The sequence below is a fragment of the Vanellus vanellus genome, assembly GCF_965231255.1.
Source record: "Vanellus vanellus genome assembly, chromosome: 2".
NCBI lineage: Eukaryota > Metazoa > Chordata > Aves > Charadriiformes > Charadriidae > Vanellus > Vanellus vanellus.
Window position 1 is genome coordinate 128306510 of NC_138906.1, and position 22227 is coordinate 128328736.

General features: G+C 42.4%; 1 protein-coding gene across 2 annotated transcripts; it reads right to left on the reverse strand.

Annotated features, from left to right (window-relative positions):
* Positions 1-273: 273 nt before the first annotated feature.
* On the reverse strand, positions 274-22009 carry BPNT2 (3'(2'), 5'-bisphosphate nucleotidase 2). Of its 2 annotated transcripts, XM_082479694.1 has the most exons (5): positions 21458-22009; positions 4841-5000; positions 3801-3896; positions 1741-1902; positions 274-837 (listed from the first exon to the last, which is right to left on the reverse strand). In XM_082479694.1, the coding sequence occupies exons 1-5, from the start codon at positions 21842-21844 to the stop codon at positions 566-568; spliced, it is 1077 nt and encodes a 358-aa protein (XP_082335820.1). In that variant the 5' UTR covers positions 21845-22009; the 3' UTR covers positions 274-565. The 2 variants fall into 2 exon arrangements, with proteins under 2 accessions (XP_082335820.1, XP_082335821.1); XM_082479695.1 differs by lacking the exon at positions 1741-1902.
* Between the last annotated feature and the right edge of the window lie 218 nt (positions 22010-22227).

Sequence of the window (22227 nt, forward strand, 5' to 3'; positions counted from 1 at the left end):
TGTTGCTGCATATAAATTCATGTCAACCTTCCTGTGCTGTCAGTTCAGGGGATATAGAACACGGGGTCATGTTTCCTCCTAAATTGTTTACAGAGTTATCAGATGCCTATATAAATCAACCTTCTTCTCTACCCAATTCATCATGGAGTTGCTACAACTACAGTAACAAGATGCAAAAGGTTTCAAGAAATTCCTGTGAGAACTACTTAGGTTATTTTATGAATCAATTTGGATTTTTCTTTAGTTCACCTACGTTCACAAATGTATACTGTATATGCACCTTGAGTATAAGAACTGCATGAAAACAGTCTGGAAAAAAAACCCAAACAACACGGAAACTGAACTGTGAGGCAGTCAGTCCCTTTCCTAGTTCTGATTGTTATTGTTTTATTCTTTTTTAAATACCACCACTGAAGAAACCCAATGCATGATTATAGTCCCCAAACCCACACCAAGCTGCTTTGCTTTCCTGTGCATCTTCCCCAGCAGGTTTTCACACCTGCTTCTTCAGACAGAGCATTTGGAGGCTACAAAAGCATGACTTATACTTCTCCATCAGTCTAGTTTATTTGTGTGATGTTTTCTCCAGATCTGGAAGTTTTTCGATTAGTGCTTTATGGTTCATGTTGATACTGGCTATAAGTCCTCCCTCATTGCCATCTGAGCCAGTGTAACTAATTTCTTCACCAGTCAGGGTAGTCATATGGCCACCCAAAGCTCTCAACACTGCATTTCCAGCACATATGTCCCACTTCTTAATGTAGGTGACATGGATATACACATCAGCTTCTGCTTGATTCTTTTCAGCCACATCAAGGAGGGCCAACACTTTATAACCTAGAAGAAATGGGCAAAAGTGAAAAAGTTAAACCAAGTTTTCCTATTCATCACAAAGGATAAATCTACTAGTAAGTAGATTTACGCACGTGCAAGATTTAGGAAAGCAATGTCATTAATTATATCATGCCATCCAGTATGATGGCAAAGGCACCAATAATCTTTGTCTGTCCTCTGACCTGTAGAGAAAATTTTAAAAGGAACACTTCCCCCGCCCCCCCAAGATTTTTCCACTGCACCCAATTAAAGCCTTAAGTATTTGGGACACGTTATTTTTAGACAGCCTTTACCAATATGCTACATTGGCTTTTCTAGAGACACATTAACAGAACAAGACCAGAAACTTGAATATAGTTTTGCTCTTACATTCACTCATTTATTTCTCAATCTCTGTGTATGCTGAAGTCTACCTTCCCCCCCACTCTAATAAAGCAACTCAGCCCGTGGCATTCCCCTTTATCATACATTATGCAGTACAAAGTCATTGCTCAAAATAGTATTCTTTCTTTCATGGAATTTTTTCAATTTTTCAATTGTTCAGCCAATATCCTTGTTTCGTTAAACTGTTCCTTTCTTTAGCTTCTTATACAGAGTCAAGCCCTGGAGAAGATCAACTATAATCTCCCTGGGAGCGGATAAAGAGCGATCATTCATAGTCCTCATTCATAGTCCTTTGCTGGACCCTCTCCAGCAGTTCCCTGTCTTTCTTGAACTTGCGTGTAGGTTTCTATACACAGGAGAAATTGTGTGCCTATTGTCAAGTGCTTGCTTTTAGGTGTGTGAAAAACAAAAGGTAAGAGGAAAAAGATGAGATGCCACAGTTAGTCCTTTTCTCTAATAACAGCTATCCCATTAAAATCATTCAAAACCAACAAAATGAATAGGATGCTTAAGAAACCAAACCTGCTCCACCAGCGGGGATTATCACAGTCTTATTTCCAAATGTCTGCCGTGCAACCTGCTCAACTTTTCCTGCATGGGAGCGTGATACAATAATCCTTGGAGTTTTCTCATTGTAGGAGGAACGAGCTTTTACGTTTGACCCGCCATCCACCATTGCCCAGGCTAAAACAGAAACACAAATTCTGCTAAGATTTACCAAAGGCAATCTGTTAAGTGTAAAGGTAAAAGGATACTAACCTGAGAAAACGGAATTGATGCCTCTGACTTAATTTCCCTCCCTTCCGTAAAGGAGATAGTTAGGACTGACAGAATAAAGGGGTGCGCGCCCACGTGTGCACACACGTGAACATAAACAGTCCTCCCCACACACACTGTTGTGCATGTGGCATTACCCCATGCCTGACCATTCTTGTGTCACACTTCCAAAAAAATGGAGGAAGAGGGGAAAAAACCCAAGTAGTAATATTTAGAATCTCTGACTGAAAGCCACCAAAGTTAAAAGGATGGCTCTGAATCAGAAATAGATCAAATAGTTCCTCATATATCCTTTTTACAAGAACAAAAAGGCCCACTACCTTTCCAAGCAGATAGCAAAAATATTGAGTCATTTTGTTCAGAAGGATAGTAATGCTAAGGAAGGAAATAGCTCAGGAGGTTAGTAATACTAAGGAAAACTTGTGATGGTGTGTTTTGGAGGACTGGATTTAGAATACACAACCTCCCACTTGTTTCCTCATGAGGTTCAAAGCCAAGCTTGGTAGGTGGCATCCCCTAACCATTAATTTGACATTTACTTAACAGACTAACCAGCAATTTCATCTCAGAGGAGAGTCAGATTGTATAGCAACAGGCTGAATTACATGTAATAACAATGCTGACTGCCCTTTATTGCTTTGTATTTGTGTGGTAGTATTAGGAACAATCCTACTCACAACATATTGGTATTTCCAGACTGGGAAATGAATACTCTTTGCATACAGTGACAGAATTCATGACATCTCATCTGATACCGTGTCTGAACATTTCACACTTTACTATTATTAAAGGAGATAAGTTTTCAAAATTACAGTGCTAAAAAAAAAAAAAAAATAAATATATTTCTTCAGATAGAAGTTGATACTCAGAAAAATACATTCCAAAAACCCCCAAGATTCTTAAAGCATATTAGAATATAGCATATACTTCAATGACTGAAAATTAAGTTCATATTTAAAGACAGTACAATATTTAGCACAAAATATTGAGCATTCAGTGGGCAAAAAAAAAAGAGAACAAATGAAAAATAATATTTATTCAGTCTTAGTTTCTGTGCCAGAGCTACTGCATAACCACAACTCTAGAGGTCAGTATTGCCTAAGGGAAAATGAAAACAGAAATTCTTGTTTCAAATACACAGTATGTAAGACACGAATACTAGAACTACTTTGAAGCTTTCAGAAGCACATACATATTGCCAAACCTGCAGTCATCCTCACTGGTACATCATTAATACTAAAGAATTCATTAGTTGAGGGTTGTGGCATTAAAAGTATGTCAGATAATCAATAAGGCTATGATAGACAGCCTTGCCTGTTACATACAGTTGCCAGCGAGATCTTTAATCTACCTTTGTTATTCACACTGAATAAACACCAGCTCCTGAGTATAATATCACAAACCCAAGTTCTTCTGCTGAATTAGCAAAGTACTCTAGTACTGAATTAGCAAAGTACTCAAAGTAGCTAGAGACTAAGAGCACACATAAGACTGGTCAGCAGGTATAGGTTTCACTTTCTTCGGTTTGCTATAAGTACTCCGATGGAAGGGGTCTTAATTTTTAAACATATTTTCAGCTAGTTTGATTTAAATACATCATTTTTATTTTAAACAAGGGCAGCATTTTCTTTTGTGTTTTTGTAGCACAGAACACATCTGCAGCTCTAATTCCGAGGTCTGCAGCAGTGCTCTCTTGCCTCAAGTACTATTTTTCTCGTTTATACCTACAGATGTTCTCTCAAACATCAAATTTTAATTAACACTATGACTGAAGATACTGGAAATATGTGAAGGCATAAAGGTACCTGTATATGATGAGAATGGCTTGTGTATCACTCCTATTACTGGTTTACCATTTACAGCCACGCAAACCATTGTTGTGACATACTGTCGAAGATCCTCTGTGGACAAAAGGAGAAATTGAACAAGTTTACAGCTAGATGCCAAGAACACAAAAAGAAAGGAGACCTGACTTCATTTAAATGTTGTTCTTTGAAGACTAGTCTGCATTCTACCTCTTATTATGTAAATTTGTTGTATCCTCAAATAACCTTGCAGTTTTTAAGACTTTAAAGACATTTCAGTTTTCCAGCAATTTTTCCTGTTGAGTAGATGTGACCTATACTCCTACCAGATCAAACACTAATAGATGTGTCTTATGTCGCATATATTTTCATGGAAGTGTGTGCCCCTACATTCTCCTTTCTCTGTCCCACCTCCTACCGTCTACTGGTTCAAAACTGGTAATTCGAATACTAAAGAACATTCACCTGAAAAGGTGATTGTATCAGTGGAATATCTGCAAAATAATCCCTGCTTTTCTGTTTGTTCTGCAGTATTTATCTGCAGTAATTTTAGTTGCATTGCCTTGAACTGCTTATGTGACATTTTAAAACACTTGAAAATGGGAAAGATTGAATTACACGTGCTTTTTGAAAAAATATAACAATTTTTTTTAAATCAAGTTAAATAGGATACCCACTTAGTATTCCCTTTAAATAAACAAACAACAAATATCCTGAGATACTTAGTGTTGCCACAATAATAACTGAAATAAAGAAATGTGTAATTCCAGAATTCATAAAGGACAGTTACCATTTATTTTAGCAATTACTTAGTTTCAAGGAATATTGAAGTAATTTCAGAGTTGGTATATATAAAAGTAAATGCCACAGTCTGATAACTATAGAGATTTCATTATGCACTTTGTTCAATTAAATCACACAAACTTTGACGTAACACACTTTAAACAAGAGATGCCATTTTAAATACTTACTATTTTGTCTCCAGTATAAAAGGCAGACATCAGAATTACACACATGATTTGTCAACAAGAATCAGCTACCTGTGTATTCTTGTGTAGCATCTAACGGATCAATCCAGACAGTAACACTTTCTGCTGGAACCTCTTTAGGCTGTATTTTTTGTTTTATATCTTCAGGAATACTGCGATCCCAAGAGACTGTCTCCTGATCAGCTGTATCAACACGCTCTTCAGAGTTTATCTGTAAGACAACAAAAGTAGTTGCATTAACTTATCAGATACAGTAGCTGTGGTACTCGGGGAAAATTACAGGTTTGCTCATATCTTTTCCTTCTCCCTTTACCTCCAGCTAAAAGTGCATGAATTAGTAATTTTTCAACAACTTCCAAGCTATAATCTTCATGCGACAAGAAATGGAAAAAATCACAATCCAGAATTTTCCTGTGAACCACACCACAACTGAATGCTATTTCTTTGGCTGCAGCTCTTCCTACTGAATCTTCTCACAGTATGAATCGCAGTTTTTTTAAAATCAGAAGTTAAATGCAATTGCTTCAAAGACTACAAGCAGAACATTTGACTTTGGAGAATCATGCAGTATACAGATATAGCAGGGGTCTAATACTCCATTTATACAGATCAGTAGATACAGATTGAAATGTACAGATATTTTAATCAACAAATACTTTGCAGACTGCGGTATGACTTAGGGGAGCAGGAATCCTAGTATATATCCCTGCTTCTGGCATTGAGTTACAACTAGCAATTTAAGCAGCTCAAACAGATGTAACCGCTACACAGCCAGATGTATGTTCTTTTATAAATAAGTTAATAATATTCTATATCTGTCTTTAGGGTAGGTTAGGCTAGGGACACAAGAAGGACAATGAAGAACATTTATAAACAGCAGTCAAAGGTCACATTTAAGCCTATTATCACTTGCTGCCTAAATTAATGAATTTTATTCTGGACCAGAGGGATTTCAGTATGCTGAACAATTTGGTCCAGTAGTGGAGCACGCAGTCCCGGTCTATTGAATGGAAGAACACTCTGCAAAACCCAATACAATGTCATTGTGACTGCAGTAGCAAGATATTTTTGGACCACAAGAGATACAGTTATCACAAAAGACTGCACATAATGATCTCTCATGTTACACAACATCACATAACCTGGCAGGAAGAACTACTGGGGAAATACAGATAAACCTGCCTTAACCCATCCATACCAGCTTACAATACCATACCTAGAAACCATACCGCAAACATGTCCACAGCTGTAATGCAAGTGGACATAAGTAGTGTTAACAGGAATTCATACAAATTCATCCCATTTACTTTTAGTTACATTAGGAGACTAGCATTTCTATGCTCCTTTAGCCAATAAAAAGGAAATCATTGCTACTGTGCCTTTCAAGCTTCAACCTGTGAGAACCCTTCAGAAAGGCATCACTCCACTAATTACTCCGTAAGACAATGATGCTCATGGCTTAGACATGTCAGTTATATGTCTGAAGTTGGGTGTAACCAATTTGGAGGTTTAGGACATTTCAGAATATTAGGAACACAAGCTTTTTTATTCTTGCTAACTTTAAAGGTGGCTCCCTGTAATATAATTCTAAAGGGATGCCAAACTGACTAGCTCTGATGTCCAGTCAAGGCAAAATAGTAGGTTCAACGTGTCTACAGCCTAGAACCACTGATACCCCTTACTTACTATAGATGGAATTGAGACTGCTAGCTCAAATTGAGATATCTGACTGCTAGAACAGATAAATCCTCTCTGACTAAACCAACTTGTTATTACAGATGTTGCAAAGTGACATTGAAAGGCAATGAAAATAAAGAAACAATCAGACTATGTTTGAATGTTACAGGCTTCATATCAGCAGGATTTCTATACAATTCACATCACGACAAGAAAAGACATCACACATCAACTGTAACAGATTATTAGCAAAGGGTTAAGGGCTATCTTCTCTAAGAGAATTCAAAACAAGAAAGCAAGCAGAACTGCAGCAACTCGAGCCATACATCATAGCTGTCTTCTCATGTAAAACCAGTATGTGAAGCATAGTATGCCAAACACAAAGTCCTTGAAGTTGCCGTGACATTTACAAATTAAACATCTGTCACTGTACAATAAACCTGATGATTGTGTTTTCCCCAAGGGAAAGCAGTCCTACAAAGTCAAGATGACTAGTTCCACAGACTTGGCAGCCTCAACACAGCCCCTGGGCAGTTAAGTTCCACTACAGCATATCATGCACCACCATAAGAACACATTTCCTCAACAGAAGAAAGAGGCCTCTAAAAAGTTAAAGGGTTGGAAACAATGCTTAAAAGGATTAATATCCTGTTAAACCTGTTCTAACAGTAAACTAAAATTAAAAGACTGAAACTATCTGAAAGGTGTTGTTTTCAGACAAAGACCTCCTACTAGTTCAGATTTTGTAGTGGTAGCCATGACACTGCAGCATTTATAATGCTTGTGAGGAGTCTCTCTCAACAGCTGTGATTAGTCAGCCAGAAAAAAAAGAAAAAACGGGGAGAAAAAGGTAATAGTGATGAGGTTGCAGAGCCATCTGGAAGAAAACAAACAAAACAAAACAACCAACCCTGGGTCACTGGTCACTAATTCTTACATTCATATGACCATTCACTCTGTAGCCCTGGCCAAATGCTCCACAAGTCATAGTCCAAGTAGAAATTCATAACCGTTACTCCACATGCAGTTACTAAATTTCTTTATTCTTAGGAAGCTACATTTTAGGTTTTGCAAGAAATAGTTGCCTAAGAGAGAATCACCAATCCTTAACACTGGGAACTTCATAGAATCATAGAATGGTTAGAGTTGGAAAGGACCTTAAAGATCATCTAGTTCCACCCCCCCTGCCATGGGCAGGGACACCTCCCACTAGACCAGGTTGCTCAAAGCCCCATCCAACTTGGCCTTGAACACTTCCACGGATGGGGACTCCACAACTTCTCTGGGCAACCTGTTCCACTGTCTCACCACCCTCACAGTAAAGAATTTCTTCCTAATATCTAATCTAAATCTACCCTCTTCCAGTTTAAAACCATTACCCCTCATCCTATTGCTACAGTCCCTGATAAAGAGTCCATCTCCACCTTTTCTGTAGGCCCCCTTTAGGTACTGGAAGGCTGCTATAAGGTCTCCCCAGAGCCTTCTCTTTTCCAGGCTGAACAACCCCAACTCTCTCAGCCTGCCTTCATAGGAGAGGTGCTACAGCCCTCTGATGATCTTTGCGGCCTTCCTCTGGACTCGCTCCAACAGGTCCATGTCCTTCTTACAATGGGAGCTCCAGAACTGGATGCAGTACTCCAGGTGGGGTCTCACAAGAGCAGAAACCCCACCTGGGGTCATCTTCCCTTTTTTTTTTTTTTTTAAAAAAAAAATGCATGAGAACATACCTGGAAAACAAGCCTTTGTGTTAATACGATGTTCCATTCCTACTTGTCAGTCCCATTTGCTGGAGTGCTGGAGGCCTCCAGAGGCCATGACCTAACATTTCAAGCTTTTCTGTAGCGATATGGATATGTAGTTGCTTGCATTCCCAAGTCTTCACTCACAAATTAGGTGTAGCTATGCATCCTGGTTTCAGCTGGGATAGAGTTAAATTTTCTTCCTAGTAGCTCTTGTGTTTTAGATTTAGTATGATAATAATGTTGATAACATATATTTAGTTGTTGCCAAGTAATATATCCAGTAAAGGACTTTTTCAGCTTCTATAGAAGCTGAGAGGGAGCATAGACAGGACAAGCTGGCCAAAGGAATATTCCATACCATATATGTCATGCTCATTATATAAATGGGGGTTGGCCAGGGGGCAGGAATCCCTGATCGCTGCTCAGGACAGGATGAGCAATCGATCGTTGAGTGGTGAGAGCAACTGCATTGCATCACTTTATTTTGTATATTCTTTTACCATTATTATTATTATTACTATTTTCTCTTCCATTTCTGTGCTATTAAACTGTATTTATCTCAACCCACGAGGGTTTTTGTTCCTCCTTTTTCTCCCTCTTCTCCCTACCCTAGTGGGGAAGGGGGTGGCGGTGGTGGTGTGAGTGAATGGCTGCGTGGTCCTAGTTGTCAGCTGGGGTCAAACCATGACACTACGTTAGAAGGACAATCACAATGGCAAATGTTTCAGACAACAGAGCTTGTTCCAGCAAGATACTCTGAATCAATTAAACGGGTACATTAGTGTAAATAATTATAAAGTCTGCATGCTTGCTATCACATACGTAACTTTACCCACTCCTAAGTCACAGAAGCATAGAATCGTTTAGGTTGGAAAAGACCTTTAAGATGATCCAGTCCAACCGTTAACCTGGCACTGCCAAAACCACCACTAAACCATGTCCCTAAGCACCACGTGAACACATCTTTTAAATACCGACAGTGACTCAACCACTTCCCCAGGCAGCCTGTTCCAATGCTTGACAATCCTTTCAGTGAAGAACTTTTTCCCAATATCCAATCTAAGCGTCCCCCAGCACAACCTGAGGCTGTTTCCTCTCCTCCCAGGTAACAAATGATAGGACAAGAGACGAACACCCACCTCGCTACAACCTCCTTTCAGGTAGCTGTAGAGAGCGATAAGGTCTCCCCTCAGCCTCTTTTTCTCCAGACTAAACAACTCCAGTTCCCTCAGCCGCTCCTGATAAGACTTGTGCTCTAGACCCTTCAACAGCTTCGTTGTCCTTCTTTGGACAGGCTCCAGGACCTCAATGTCTTTCTTGTAGTGAGGGGCCCAAAACTGAACACAGTATTAGAGGTCTTGCCTCACCAGTGCTGAGTACAGGGGGACGATCACTTTCCTAGTCCTGCTCACCACACTATTTCTCATACAGGCCAGGATGCCATTGGCCTTCTTGGCCACACTGCTGGCTTATATTCAGCCAGCTGTGGACCAACACCCCAAGGTCCTTTTCCACCCTGCAGTTCTCCAACCACTCTTCCTCAAGCCTGTAGCCTGGGGTTGTTGTGACCCAAGTGCAGGACCCGACACTTGGCCTTGTTAAACCTCGAACCATTGGCCTCAGCCCATTGATTCAGCCTGTTCAGATCCCTCTGTAGAGCCATCCTACCCTCAAGCAGATCAGCACTGCCACCCAACTTGGTGTCATCTACAAACTTACCAAGGTTGCACTCAATCGTGTTGTCCAGATATTAAACAGAACTGGCCCAGCACCACTTGTGACCAGCCACCAATTGGATTTAACTCCATTCACCACAACTCTTTTGGCCTGGCCATCCAGCCAGTTTACCCAGCAAAGCGTATGCCCATCCAAGCCATGAGCAGCCAGTTTCTTCAGGAGAATGCTGTGGGAAACAGAGCCAAAGGTTTTACTAAAATCTAGGTATACAGCCTTTCACTCATCAACTAAGTGGGTCACCTTGTCATAGAATGAGATCAGGTTATCAAGCAGGACCTGCCTTTCATAAACCCATGCTGACTGGCCTGATCACCTGGTTGACCTGTACATTCTGCATGATTGCACTCAAGATGATCTGCTCCATAACCTTCCCCAGCACCAAGGTCAGAATGACAGGCCTGTAGGTGCCCAGATCCTCGTTCCAGCCCTTCTTGTAGGTAGGTGTCACATTTGCTAATTTCCAGTCAACTGGGACACCCCTGGTTAGCCAGGACTGCTGACAAATGATAGAAAGGGACTTGATGAGCACTTCTGCCAGCTCCCTCAGTACTCTTGGGTGGATCCCATCCAGCCCCATAGACCTGTGTGTGTTTAAGTGGTGTAGCAGGTCTCCAGCCATTTCCCCTTGGATTATGGGGGCTTCATTCTGCTTCTCATCCCTGTCTTCCAGCTCAGGGGGCTGGGTACCCAGAGAACAACTGGTCTTACTACTAAAGACTGAGGCAAAGAAGGCACCAAGTACCACAGACTTTTCTTCATCCTTTGTCACTATGTTTCCTCCCACATTCAATAAAGGATGGAGATTCTCCTTAGCCCTCCTTTTGTTGCTCATGTATTTATAGAAGCATTTTTTGTCTTTTACAGCAGTAGCCAGATTAAGTTCTAGTTGGGCTTTGGCCCTTCTAATTTTCTCCCTGCATAATCTTACAACCTCCTTGTAGTCCTCCTGAGTTGCTTGCCCCTTCTTTCAAAGGTCATAAACTCTCCTTTTATTCCTGAGTTCCAGTCAAAGGTCTCTGTTCAGCCTGGCCGGTCTTCCCTGCTGGCTAGTCTTTTAGCACATGGGGACAGTCTGATCCTATACCTTTACAATTTCCTTCTTGAAGACTGTCCAGCCTTCCTGGACTCCTTTGCCCTTCAGGACTGCCTCCCAAGGGACACCGTCAACCAGGTTCCTAAACAGGCTAAAGTCTGCCCTCTGAAATCCAAGATAGCCGTTCTGCTGACCATCCTTCCTTACTTCTCCAAGAATCGAAAACTCTTACCATCCTGTGATTGTTATACCCAAGACAGCCTCCAACCATCACATCACCCACCAGTTCTTTTCTATTCACAAACAGGTCCAGCGGGGCACCTTCCCTAGTTAGCTCACTCACTAGCTGTGTCATCTTCCACACTCTCCAGTAACCTGCTAGACTGTTTCCTCTCTGCTGTATTATATTTCCAGCAGACATCTGCTAAGCTGAAGTCCCCCATGAGAACATGGGCTAGCAATTGTGAGACTTCTCCCAGCTGCTTACAGAACATTTCATTTGCCTCTTCATCCTGGCTGGGTGGTCTATAGTGGACTCCCACCATGATATCTGCCTTATTGGCCTTCCCCCTGTTCTTACCCATAAGTACTCAACCCTATCATCACCATCATTAAGCTCTAGACAACCAAAACACCCCCTAACATACAGGGCTACCCTACCGCCTCTCCTTCCTTGCCTATCCCTTCTGAAGAGTTTACAGCCACCCATTGCAGCACTCCATTTGCAGGAGTCATCCAACCATGTTTCTCTGATGGCAACTGTATGGCAGTTTTCCTGCTGCACAATGGCTTCCAGCTCCTCCTGTTTGTTGCCTATGCTGCATGCATTGATGTAAGGGCACTTCAGCTTGGCTATTAATCCCACCACCTTTTGGGGGGAGAAGTCCTAATTCCTACGTTCTCAGGTGCTTCCATGGTTTCTAACACATCAATAACCCTTGCGTCTTTGCTGCCACGTGGATCTCCATCCCCTGCCTCCACTGATACAACAAACTGAAGGACCCCGCTAATACAACATTCCTCAAACATTGGTGTGCCACCCCCAGGCTTATCTCTAGCAAGCCCAGTTTAATCCCTTTCTCTTTCAGATTTAGATAGCAACCAATCATGCAAGAACTTGATACAGCAAGCAGAAGGCAGACATAAACAGCTATTTGGGGTTAACCACCTAGCAGCTCCAAGCTGTAAAAGCCTGTCTCAGAATGTTCTGCAAGCTGCCCACTGACACAAGCAATCTTCCCCAGTCATGCTTGAAGAGAAAGCCCTCCTCACAAAGAACTACTGCACCAAACACAGAGATTTAATACAATATATGTAAACTGGTGAATGGACTACTGCTGAAAAGTAAAACAAACAAACAAGATTTCATAAATGAGGCAGTCTGGCTGTATCTCACCAGCAAAGATTCCTCAAAACAAGTCTGTGAGGTGCAGGAATCCTATAATGGATGAGGGATGCTGCTCACAGGAGCTGCCAGCAGCAGATATCCAACGGCAACATTGGGATCAGCACATGGCATGCTTTCTGAAATACTCAGGTGTTCCCAGCCTTCAGAAATCCATTGGACAGAAAACACTCTCCTCCAGCATGTTGTTGAGGCCTCATCCCTGGAGGTGTTGAAGGCCAGGCTGGATGTGGCCTTGGGCAACCTGGTCTAGTGAGAGGTGTCCCTGCCCATGGCAGGGGGTTTGGAACTCTATGATCTTCAAGGTCCTTTCCAACCTAAACCAGTCTATGATTCTATGTTGGTGACTGGAATATAGATCTGCTCAGTGACATGTGAAGCGACTCAGGAGTGTACTACAAACCTGTGTGGATAAATGCAATGCTCTGAACAAACAGCCAACAGTCCTGACCGTGTAAAGACTTCAAGAAACCTCACAGTGGCTCACTGTCCTGTGTTGGACTACTCCCTACCAGCACTTCACCATGTCTTTGTGGCAGCTCACCACCCAACAAACCTGCTTGAATACTAGCTAGCTGTCTGTGGCGAGGTGAACAAACTCAGGCTTTTTCCTGGTATGAAAGAGTAGAACACAGCTGCAGTTTTGCCTTTGAATTCACATATTAAAGATAAATTAAAGGGAAAATACACTAAAAAAGTTAAATAGAAGTTTCTGTTCAAACACATAATTTTTTTTTTTTTTAAATAAACATCAGTACATGAAAATGCAATGCTTTTCTTAGAAAGTGTTTGGTAGTATGTGAATTTTATTTACATTTATTACTCCCCCCTTCCCCACATCCTTACCCATCCCAATACTCATTATCTATTTTAATACGCAAATAATCCAACATCTTGAAAAAGATGTGGTAGCACAGCTCTTTATTCCCAAGAATGTCAATATACCCATCTGATAATTAAGTCACCTCAAATTGAAATCTCAGTGCTGCTTTATTAGAATCAAAAGCAGAATGAGAACACTACAAACACTATCCCACCTGTATGATAAAGAAAAAATACTAATTAAGCTATGCAAGCTAAAAAAAAAAAAAAAATAAATCAAAACAAAACAGTAAAACCCCACAGTTTAGAAAACAATAAAAGAAAATATTCACTAGTCAGAATATGAATATAAGAGTATTCCAGGTATTACATTTCAAGAACAGAGACTGGAAAAGGCTGCCAGAGAGGTGGTAGATGTGCCATCCCTGGAAACATTCAAGGTCAGGTTGGAGGGGGCTCTGAGCAACCTGATCCAGTTGCAGATGTCCTTGTTCACTGCAAGGGGGTTGGATTAGATGACCTTTAAAGGTCCCTTCCAACCTAAACCATTCTATGATTCAAATCAATAGACTTAACCATTGAATCGGACCACGAAAATAAAAAGCCTGGAGGCCCAGCCAAAATAGCATGCACAGGGGAACGTTTGTAAAACATTAATAGATGTTTGACTTTGGTTTTCTGTTTTGTTAGGGCACTAACTCTGCATGACATACACAGCCACTTCATCAGTGATTAAGCAACATAAGCATTACGCGTACCCAAGATTGAAACTTAACTTCGCCATTTTGTATTCATGTGACAGGAGACAGAGGAAAGGAGTGGAGGGACAGAAGTAAACGCAAACATTTACAAACAATAAACCAACAATGATTCTCATACATTCTTTCTGACTGACAGATGTTCCTTGGGGACAGTGGAAGATATTTTATCACTATATGCACCCTCTAGACTAATATCCAAAGCAACCAGTAAGAGGATACCCACAACTACACATCTTGAAAGGCGTACTGATCTACTAGGCAGCTGCACGGGACTGTATTTGATTTGCTGTTATTCGACTGTGCTTCAGAAATGTCACAATTCCAGGGAGAGCAGTTCAACCAGCAGCCTTTCAGCTTTGACCTGCTTACAAATCAAGCCTCACACCTTACCCCTCCAACCACTGCTATCGCACTGCTCTGAAGAGCTATGTGCCTTTACACCCACTACAAGTCAGACTGGTTTACCTCCATTTGCTTAAATTTTCTGTTTTTTCCCTCAAATGTATCAGACATGAAAGCTGTCTCATCTTCTCACAGCCTCTGTACACACACAAACTGTGTGAAGGAATTATATGCCAAAACCTCTAAACATAAACACCCACTCAGCAAGTCAGGACACAAAAATATGCTCGACAGGAGAACACTCTCCAAGAGATCAAGAAGCAGGGTCAAAGCACCACATTTCCAATAACCGAGGAAAGTATCTAACTTATCATGGTTACAAAACAGGGCTCCAGAATCTGCTAAAGAAGGAAGGACTTTCAGTCACACCAGGACAGCTGAGCTGTAGCCAGGACCACTCCTGATCCCTCCCTTCCAACTTTTTAATTTGGAGGTGGCAAGTAGCAGTTTTCACTAGGAATGAAAGCTGCTTCCTGAAAACTTATGGTACTTAACACTGAAAAGAATACAAACTCAGAACAAAGCATCACTTCCATTTCGAAGTTTAAAATGCCTTTAAGCTTTAAACAATTTGAATAGTAGGCCTTGCCAGCACAGTCAGAAATTCTAATTTTATTCAATACACTGACATTTTTAAAGCCAGTTGCTTCCTTCTGAAAGGGTTATTTTCCTCCTTAGATTACCACAACACATTAGAAAGGAAAAATGAGCTTTTACAGGTGATCTTCGTACCTTTAAAAAAAGGTTCCTCTTGCTAGGGTCCAATTTACAAAGAGTTTTAGCAGGGTAGATTTTGTTATGAAAGGGCAGAAAGGACCTTGCCGAATCACATGGTTAAATAAATAGCTCATTAAAAGCTTGCAAAGAAGAATATGGACAAGCCTAAATGTCAAATAGCTTCATTACTGCTTATCAAAACTTGTTACATGGCTTTGGCCATTAAGCCAGCAGGAAGCGGAGTGAAACAAACAGATTTTCACAAATGGTAAAGATGTATCAGATAACAACTCTGCTTCTGCTAAATAGAAGTTGGTGAAAACAACAAAAATGCAAGAGGGAATCAGCATGGATCACAGAATTCACAGTTTCCACCAGTAATCTGTAGAAACAAACAGAATTTAAAACTGGTAAACGTAATAAAGCCACTTATGAGCTTACACAAGTTCTTGCAGTAGGTGGTAAAATTCTCCACTACAGTTCTATACAGATGCAAGTCTAGCAAAGAAAAAGGGATGACTAGTTTGTCACGAGAGTTGCAACACTCCTTTTCATTTTAAAAGAACAACCACATAAGGCCACAATAGAAGTCTACCAATACAATAAATACCACCAAGAAAACTTTTGCTGTTAGCAAGTGGCTACGCTACTAATTCTCCTGGTTCCGGCAAGGATGGGGTTAATTTCCCCAAGGAGCCGGCAGGGGAGGCAAGTATTCTATACCACGTGACCCATGCCCAGCTATAAGAGGCGCTAGCCGGGGAGAGGGAGGTAGTCGCCACTCGGGGGCGGGGTGCGGTGGTGCGGGTCCGGTCGGTGCGTTGCGCGGCAGTACTGTAATCGCGTTCTTATATTCCTTTACCGGTGGTGTTGTTTTTCTTTCTTCTTCCCTTTGTCTGTTCTGTTAAATTATAATATTTCAACCCACGAGTTTTGCCCTTTTCTGCTGATTTTTCCCACGGCTGTGGGAGTCGAGCGATCGGCTGCGTGGTTCTCTGTTGCTGGCTGAGGCCAAACCACGACACTAAGAAACTCAAATTTCCAGATGCTCAGCTGACAGATTGAACACCCTTAGTATACACACAAGCCAAATGAACTACTTGTAATTACACCTGAAAAGATAATCGCAGAACTCATTAGCATGAAGTTACAGGCTTTAATTTCATTTTATGTAGACAGCCAGTGTAAGTCATCTAGCATCAACTAAAATCCATGTTAAGAGATGCATCTCCAGACAACACCTATTACTGAGATTTCAGATTAACATTCACACTGCATGCTTTACTTGGAAACATGTCAGCAGTTGCTAAAGTCATCTGGGTCAGAAGAATGTTTGAATGTTTATTTTCTTAAAAACCCTAAGACCTGAGGATGCCATTCGCACAACATGAAGAGACAAACAAATTACTGAAAATTTTCAAAGCACTGAAATCCTTCTGAAGTTTAAGTAGCATTTTGTTTTTTAAACCTACTTCTTCAACATATCTATCTTTCCCACAGAACCAGTATCAGATGCAGAGCTTGCCGTCTCAGATGAAATTCCAGTTTTCAAAAAGCATGATAGTTGGCACTATCATACTATTTAAACCTGCCTGTAAACAGCAGGTTTAAACCTAGAAAGTGCTTCAGGTAGCCTGATTAAAAAAAAAAAAGGAGTGCTTGTAGACATTAATCTTCAAAAAGTGGAATTAATTTAGAAGAAAATCTCATCAAAAATAAATCTGACATATTCTTGAATTTCTATTTCAAACACTGATGCCCGATTCCAGCATTATCATGCACAAACTTCAAATGAGGTATTTATCATGTGTCTTAACTGGGAAAGAGAGAGAAGAATCTTCAGGCTTAGGGCAGTGGCAAGGCCAATAAAAAGATTCTTGAAAAGAAAGACTGTGACAGAAGAAGACTTCACTTCCATCACGGCCACAATAAAAAAAAAAATAATAAAAAAGAAAGGATATTTCCCTACTCAGTATTTACACTAGGAAACAAGACATGTAGCTGGTGCAACTATAGAATATAAATCAATGCATTGGTCAAAAATAAGCCCAAACAGCTGAAAATGAGAGTACAGGGCAGAATTCATTCTGGTAAATAAGACCGAAACCTGCATCCTCTAAAAATAATGCTAATATAGCACAGAAGCAAAATTGTGTGGTCACTTTAAAATTGGCTTTTTCATAGCTGAAGAACAAAGGGACTTTGGCCAAAGTGCTGGTTTGAGGAACACACATCTTCCTCTGTAAATCACTCCTGCATTTGTGAGCAAGTAGGGCTGCTCCTTCAGATGTGCTGACACAGGCTGTTGGTAGAGCCACAATACGAATTCACAGAATGGCTAGAGTTGGAAGGGAACTTAAAAGATCATCCAGTTCCAACCCCCTGCCATGACCAGGGACACATTCCACTAGACCAGGGTGCTCAGGTATATTCCCAGGGTATTTCTAAGTCATCTTTATTTACCTTGGATACATTCAGATATCAAGCTCCTGACACTGACCCCTGGACAAGTGGCATTAGAAAAATGGAAGATCCTGATGCATGGCCCTGAGAGGCTCTTGTACCATGTAATGCTGCCGAAGCCCCGGTATCATGAGATCATCTCTTCAAACAGAGAAGCTCTTCTGGGCAGAACATACCAGTGTTTCTGGCCAGTCTCTAATTGGATTTGGAAACACTGCCTCCCCAGTCCCCTCTCCCCCCAGCAGCAGGGCTGGCTTGAACATCTCCTAAATCCCTTCACCTGATTCCCACCCCAGTGCTTACTGCACCACCACTGTGCTAGCACAAGGAATAAATGGGGCTGCATGGAGAACCAATCAGGAGAACAGTGAAGTAACCAGAAAACATATATGAGATAAAGAAATGAAAATTATGATATAGCTGCATCAGAGCTTTAACTGGTTCTCAGCATGACAAAGAAATAGACAAGGACAACCCACTGGTAGTGCAGAAGCAGTAAACACCTCAAGCCTGTAACCAGAGTTGTTGACTTTATCAAGAGAAATCACTACATATATTTTAGCAATAAATGTATTTTAAAATCAACTGCACAAACATACTTCATAGAAGATGCACGCAAATATTCACTGCTGGAGATCGAGTGTGATCAGACAACACTTGGCAATACTTGAGTTAGAAATAACTGACTTGCCCCTTCCTCACTTTTCTTTCTCACGCCTATTTCTGAGGGATATAACATCAACACTCAATACACTCGATCTACTACACAGTGATAAAACAGAATTGATCTGCTCCTCTTTGGTCTTACCTAATCTAGCTGCTGAAGTCCTGAACTGATGCAAATGCATCTATTTATATCAAATAGAGCAGGTGACGTAGGCAGTGGAATTCCCCTTCCTCTGTAGAGACAATGTCTTTACTTAAAAAAAAAAAAAAAAGACAAAACATTTTTCCTCTCTTCCTCCCCTCAAATTTTGAAAGTTTTTCTACAGATCACAACTGTCAGGATTCTAAGACTCTTTCCAGATTCATTTCAGCTTCCGCAAGTGAGAAGCCTAACTCTTTCATTTTCCCTTAATAATCATAGCTTAAGAGAAGATCTGCTTCAGAAAGACCGTTAGCATGCTTTCCCTTGTTATGTCCAGCAGCACAATACAGGGAATCCAAAGTTGCTCACTGACTTCAGTTTATTTCAATCAAATGACTTCTCCCCCTGTTTATTTTTAAACATTGGAAAACCATAGCTATTCTTAGGGGATAATTAATGGATCATTTCCTTTGCATTACAGGCATATTTTGGCACCCAGTTTTTGTGCTGGTTTGTTTTTTTCCTGGCTGCAGCATTTGGCACCAATTTAAATGTTGATGTACCCCAGTTGGGCTCAAGGACTCCAGATGCAAGTAAATCAGCATTTTGCATAAGTTTACTCTTGGAATTATTTCAGGTTTTGTTTGACAGCTTTTGTTAGCAGCATCTTCTCTAGCAAGAAGAGGGGTTTTATTTGACTTCAGCAATGTTTTTTATTCTCTAGTATCACTGTACATGGGGATAAGACTACAGAAATAAACTACGATGCATCTTACAAGATGCATTTTTATACTGACTCACATGAAAGGTGTCTCAGGAAATCCTCTATAATCCTCCTATTCACACCAAAACTGCAGCAGGTCTGTTCTGTGAAACAGCAGCAGTTTTAGGTGTGTTGTGCTGAAGCTACACATGAAGGATTTGCAGATCGAGATGAGACCTTGTCTTCACACCTGAGAAGCATGCCACATGTATATAGTAAACCAAAGGTTTTATTTTGGCTTGGACAAATGTTTACAAACACATCTTCACCTGACTTTAAGAGACAGCAAGTCTTACCAGTACATGCAGATTAGTGGATATGTTTTAAATACTGCATGAGATCAGATGTTATTATCCAGATCGTGGACTCAGAATACTAAGTATCCCAGAGCTGATCTGTCAGATTGAATAACTCTAGATTAGCTGAAAGATTTGTCAAACAAACTCTTCCTAGTCACCCTCAATTCTCAAGCTCAATCAATCTAAGGGGGGGTGGGAGAGGTGAAAAACGAAGAGAAAAAGAAGACACGTGACTGATTTTTTTCCAGTTCCACAGATGCACAGATGCGTTTTTGTCTTCATACTGTGTTTGACAACACATCTGCACCTTAGAAAGTAACATCTATTTTTAAAAACTAGCAGCACAAGTTAACTGCAAGGAAAATAAAAAGGAGTACCAAAGTTTTTTAAAAGTAGACATTCAAAGTTAACTCCCTCTGAGAGGAAGACACACAAGTCAGACTGTCACTGCTATACATCCCAGGGACCAGAACAGAGTTTACACACAGTGACCACAGACATGGAAGAGGCAATACAGTTCACTGAGCTCTTGGAAGCCCAAACAGAACCCCTAGCCTTCTCTACAAGCACAGACCATTCTTCTATCTCAACTAATTAAGTCCCTCCATCTGTTGAAGGGGAGAAGGCATACAGGTTTCAGGCAGCGCTACAGGGATGCTGTAATGCCAAGCTCCGTAAGGATGCCTAAGAACAGGGGATAATACTTTTTCTTCCTTTAACACAGGGCCAGAGAAGGTGGCTTGCCATTGACAGACAACCCAGCAATCTTCAGAACATAGCCTTCATAATCTTTTTGCAGAAAAAGATTAATCCTATATCAAGTTTATTTAAAATATTGAACAACTTGGTGTTTCCTTTAGATTTCATATTCAACGGGTTCTCTACAACACTTACAAAAAACCCCAACCAAACAAAACCCCACGAACCACCACTACACACCACTCTCAGGAATTTCCAAAACAGCCACTGAAAACTTACTGAATAGTAACTAAACTTAACCAAAAAATAAACTTAACTACACTACTTTCTCAACCTGTCCAGGAAAAACATGCAATCATCACCTTTGAAATCCAAACTCAGGGTTTTCTATCCGTTTCAAATGGCTGTGCAAAGCTAAGGAATTTAACATCAAGAGGCTGAAGAGAAGTTCCCATTTACTGAAGTGAAAGGGGAAACAAAGCCAACAAAACCAGAAAAGCCTCAAAATACAGTTCTAGTTTGGGTTTGACCTGAAGCATTAAGACACAGATTGCAGAAGCAAATGACAGCAGGGAGGGGTGCACACCTCTGAAAGAAAAGTAAATTTGTTTTGTTCATGTAGGCAGTGATCCACAGCGTAACACAGCTCTTCGCTTATCTGCTGTCCCAAAGTCACAAGAGCTAGAAACTCAGATATTATAACGCTACGTTCCTAAACCTCAAATTCTCAATCCCTTCTCCCCGTTCCTGGCTCTCCCTCTTAACTTAAGGTGGAAAGGACAACTGGCAAGAGGGCTAATTAAAATAACAGCATTGCTCATCTCAGTACCAGAAACATACACAGAATTAGGGCTATGAAGTTACCTTTATCCTTAACCAGAGAGCACATACTCCACAACGGTTAGACTCGGTGTTGTTCCCCCCCCCCTCACTCCCCATACCTGTATTATTTCAACCGTAGAGTTTCACCTCGCGTGCCTTCGCCTACCCGCGGTCCAACCCCTTCCCCTGCAACCCAACACCCACGGCGACAAGCATGAGGTGGCACTGCCACAGAGCCAGCAAGGCGGGCGAGGGGGGGGGGTGGAGGAGAAACGGACTACCGGGGTCGGGTGGAGAAAGAAGGAAAAAAGCAGAATAAAGGCAGCATTTCCCGCCGGCGGTTACAAAACGGGGCGGCGACACGTTCCCCCCCGCAAACGGCCAGGCCCCGGCGGGGCGGCAGCCGGCGGTTCGCCTCAGGGCGAACGTTAGGCGGCCGGTAACGGCTGCCGCGAGCGGCGGAGCCTTCTCCCGCCCTCCCCCCTCCCCCGCCTGACGGGAGGCGGCCCGGCACCCACCTGCACGGCGGGGAAGGCGCCCTTCAGCAGGTAGAACATCCTGCGGTTGGAGAGGAGGTCGCCGCTCGTCAGCTGCTCCTCGGCCCCTTCCCGCGTCTTCCCCTTCGCCTTGGCGTTGAGGACGTTGCCCTCCCGGACCCGCTTCACCTCCTGCCCACCCCTGACGGCGGCCAGGACGGACACAGCCAGCAGCTCCCGCAGGTCCACGGCGCCGGCGGGCGCGGAGCCGCGGGGGGCCTCGGGCCCGCCGGCCGCGGACTCGCTCAGCATGAAGAAGGCGAAGCGGCCGGCCAGGAAGCCGGAGTAGAGGTGGTAGAGAACGCCCAGCCCCAGCAGGCAGAACACGGCCATGCCGAGCGGCGAGAGGCGGATCCCCATGGGGGCCATGGCCGCGGGGTGGGGGGAGGCACGGCGGGGTGGGCGGGCAGCGGTGCGGGGCGCTCACTACAGCCCCATGGTGCCGACCGGGGCGCTCCGCTTCCTCTGCTGCTGCGGTGGCAGTAGCAGCGGGACTGACCCGGCTCCACGCTCCTCAGCGGGCCGGCGGGGAGGCAGCGCCGTCTGTATCCGGGTCAGGCGGAGGCGGGGCCCGTCCGCTCGCACTGAGCATGTTCCACCGCCCACCGCCCTCTTGGCGGGCAGCGCAGTCTCGTCTGTGGCGGTGTCCACCTCTGTGGGTGTGCCGGTAGGAGGCGGAGGATTTTCTCCGTTTTCTACCGTGGGCTATATACTTGATAGCACTCACTCCCGTTCACCCGCTGGTCCTTCTG

Excerpts from the sequence above, each read along its gene's own strand:
- BPNT2 (XM_082479694.1), bottom strand. The coding sequence starts at position 21,844 with ATGGCCCCCATGGGGATCCGCCTCTCGCCGCTCGGCATGGCCGTGTTC. Across the intron at positions 5,001-21,457 it reads GCGCCTTCCCCGCCGTGCAG|ATAAACTCTGAAGAGCGTGT; the intron begins GTGGGTGCCGGG and ends GTTGTCTTACAG. Across the intron at positions 838-1,740 it reads AATCCCCGCTGGTGGAGCAG|GTTATAAAGTGTTGGCCCTC; the intron begins GTTTGGTTTCTT and ends CATTTCTTCTAG.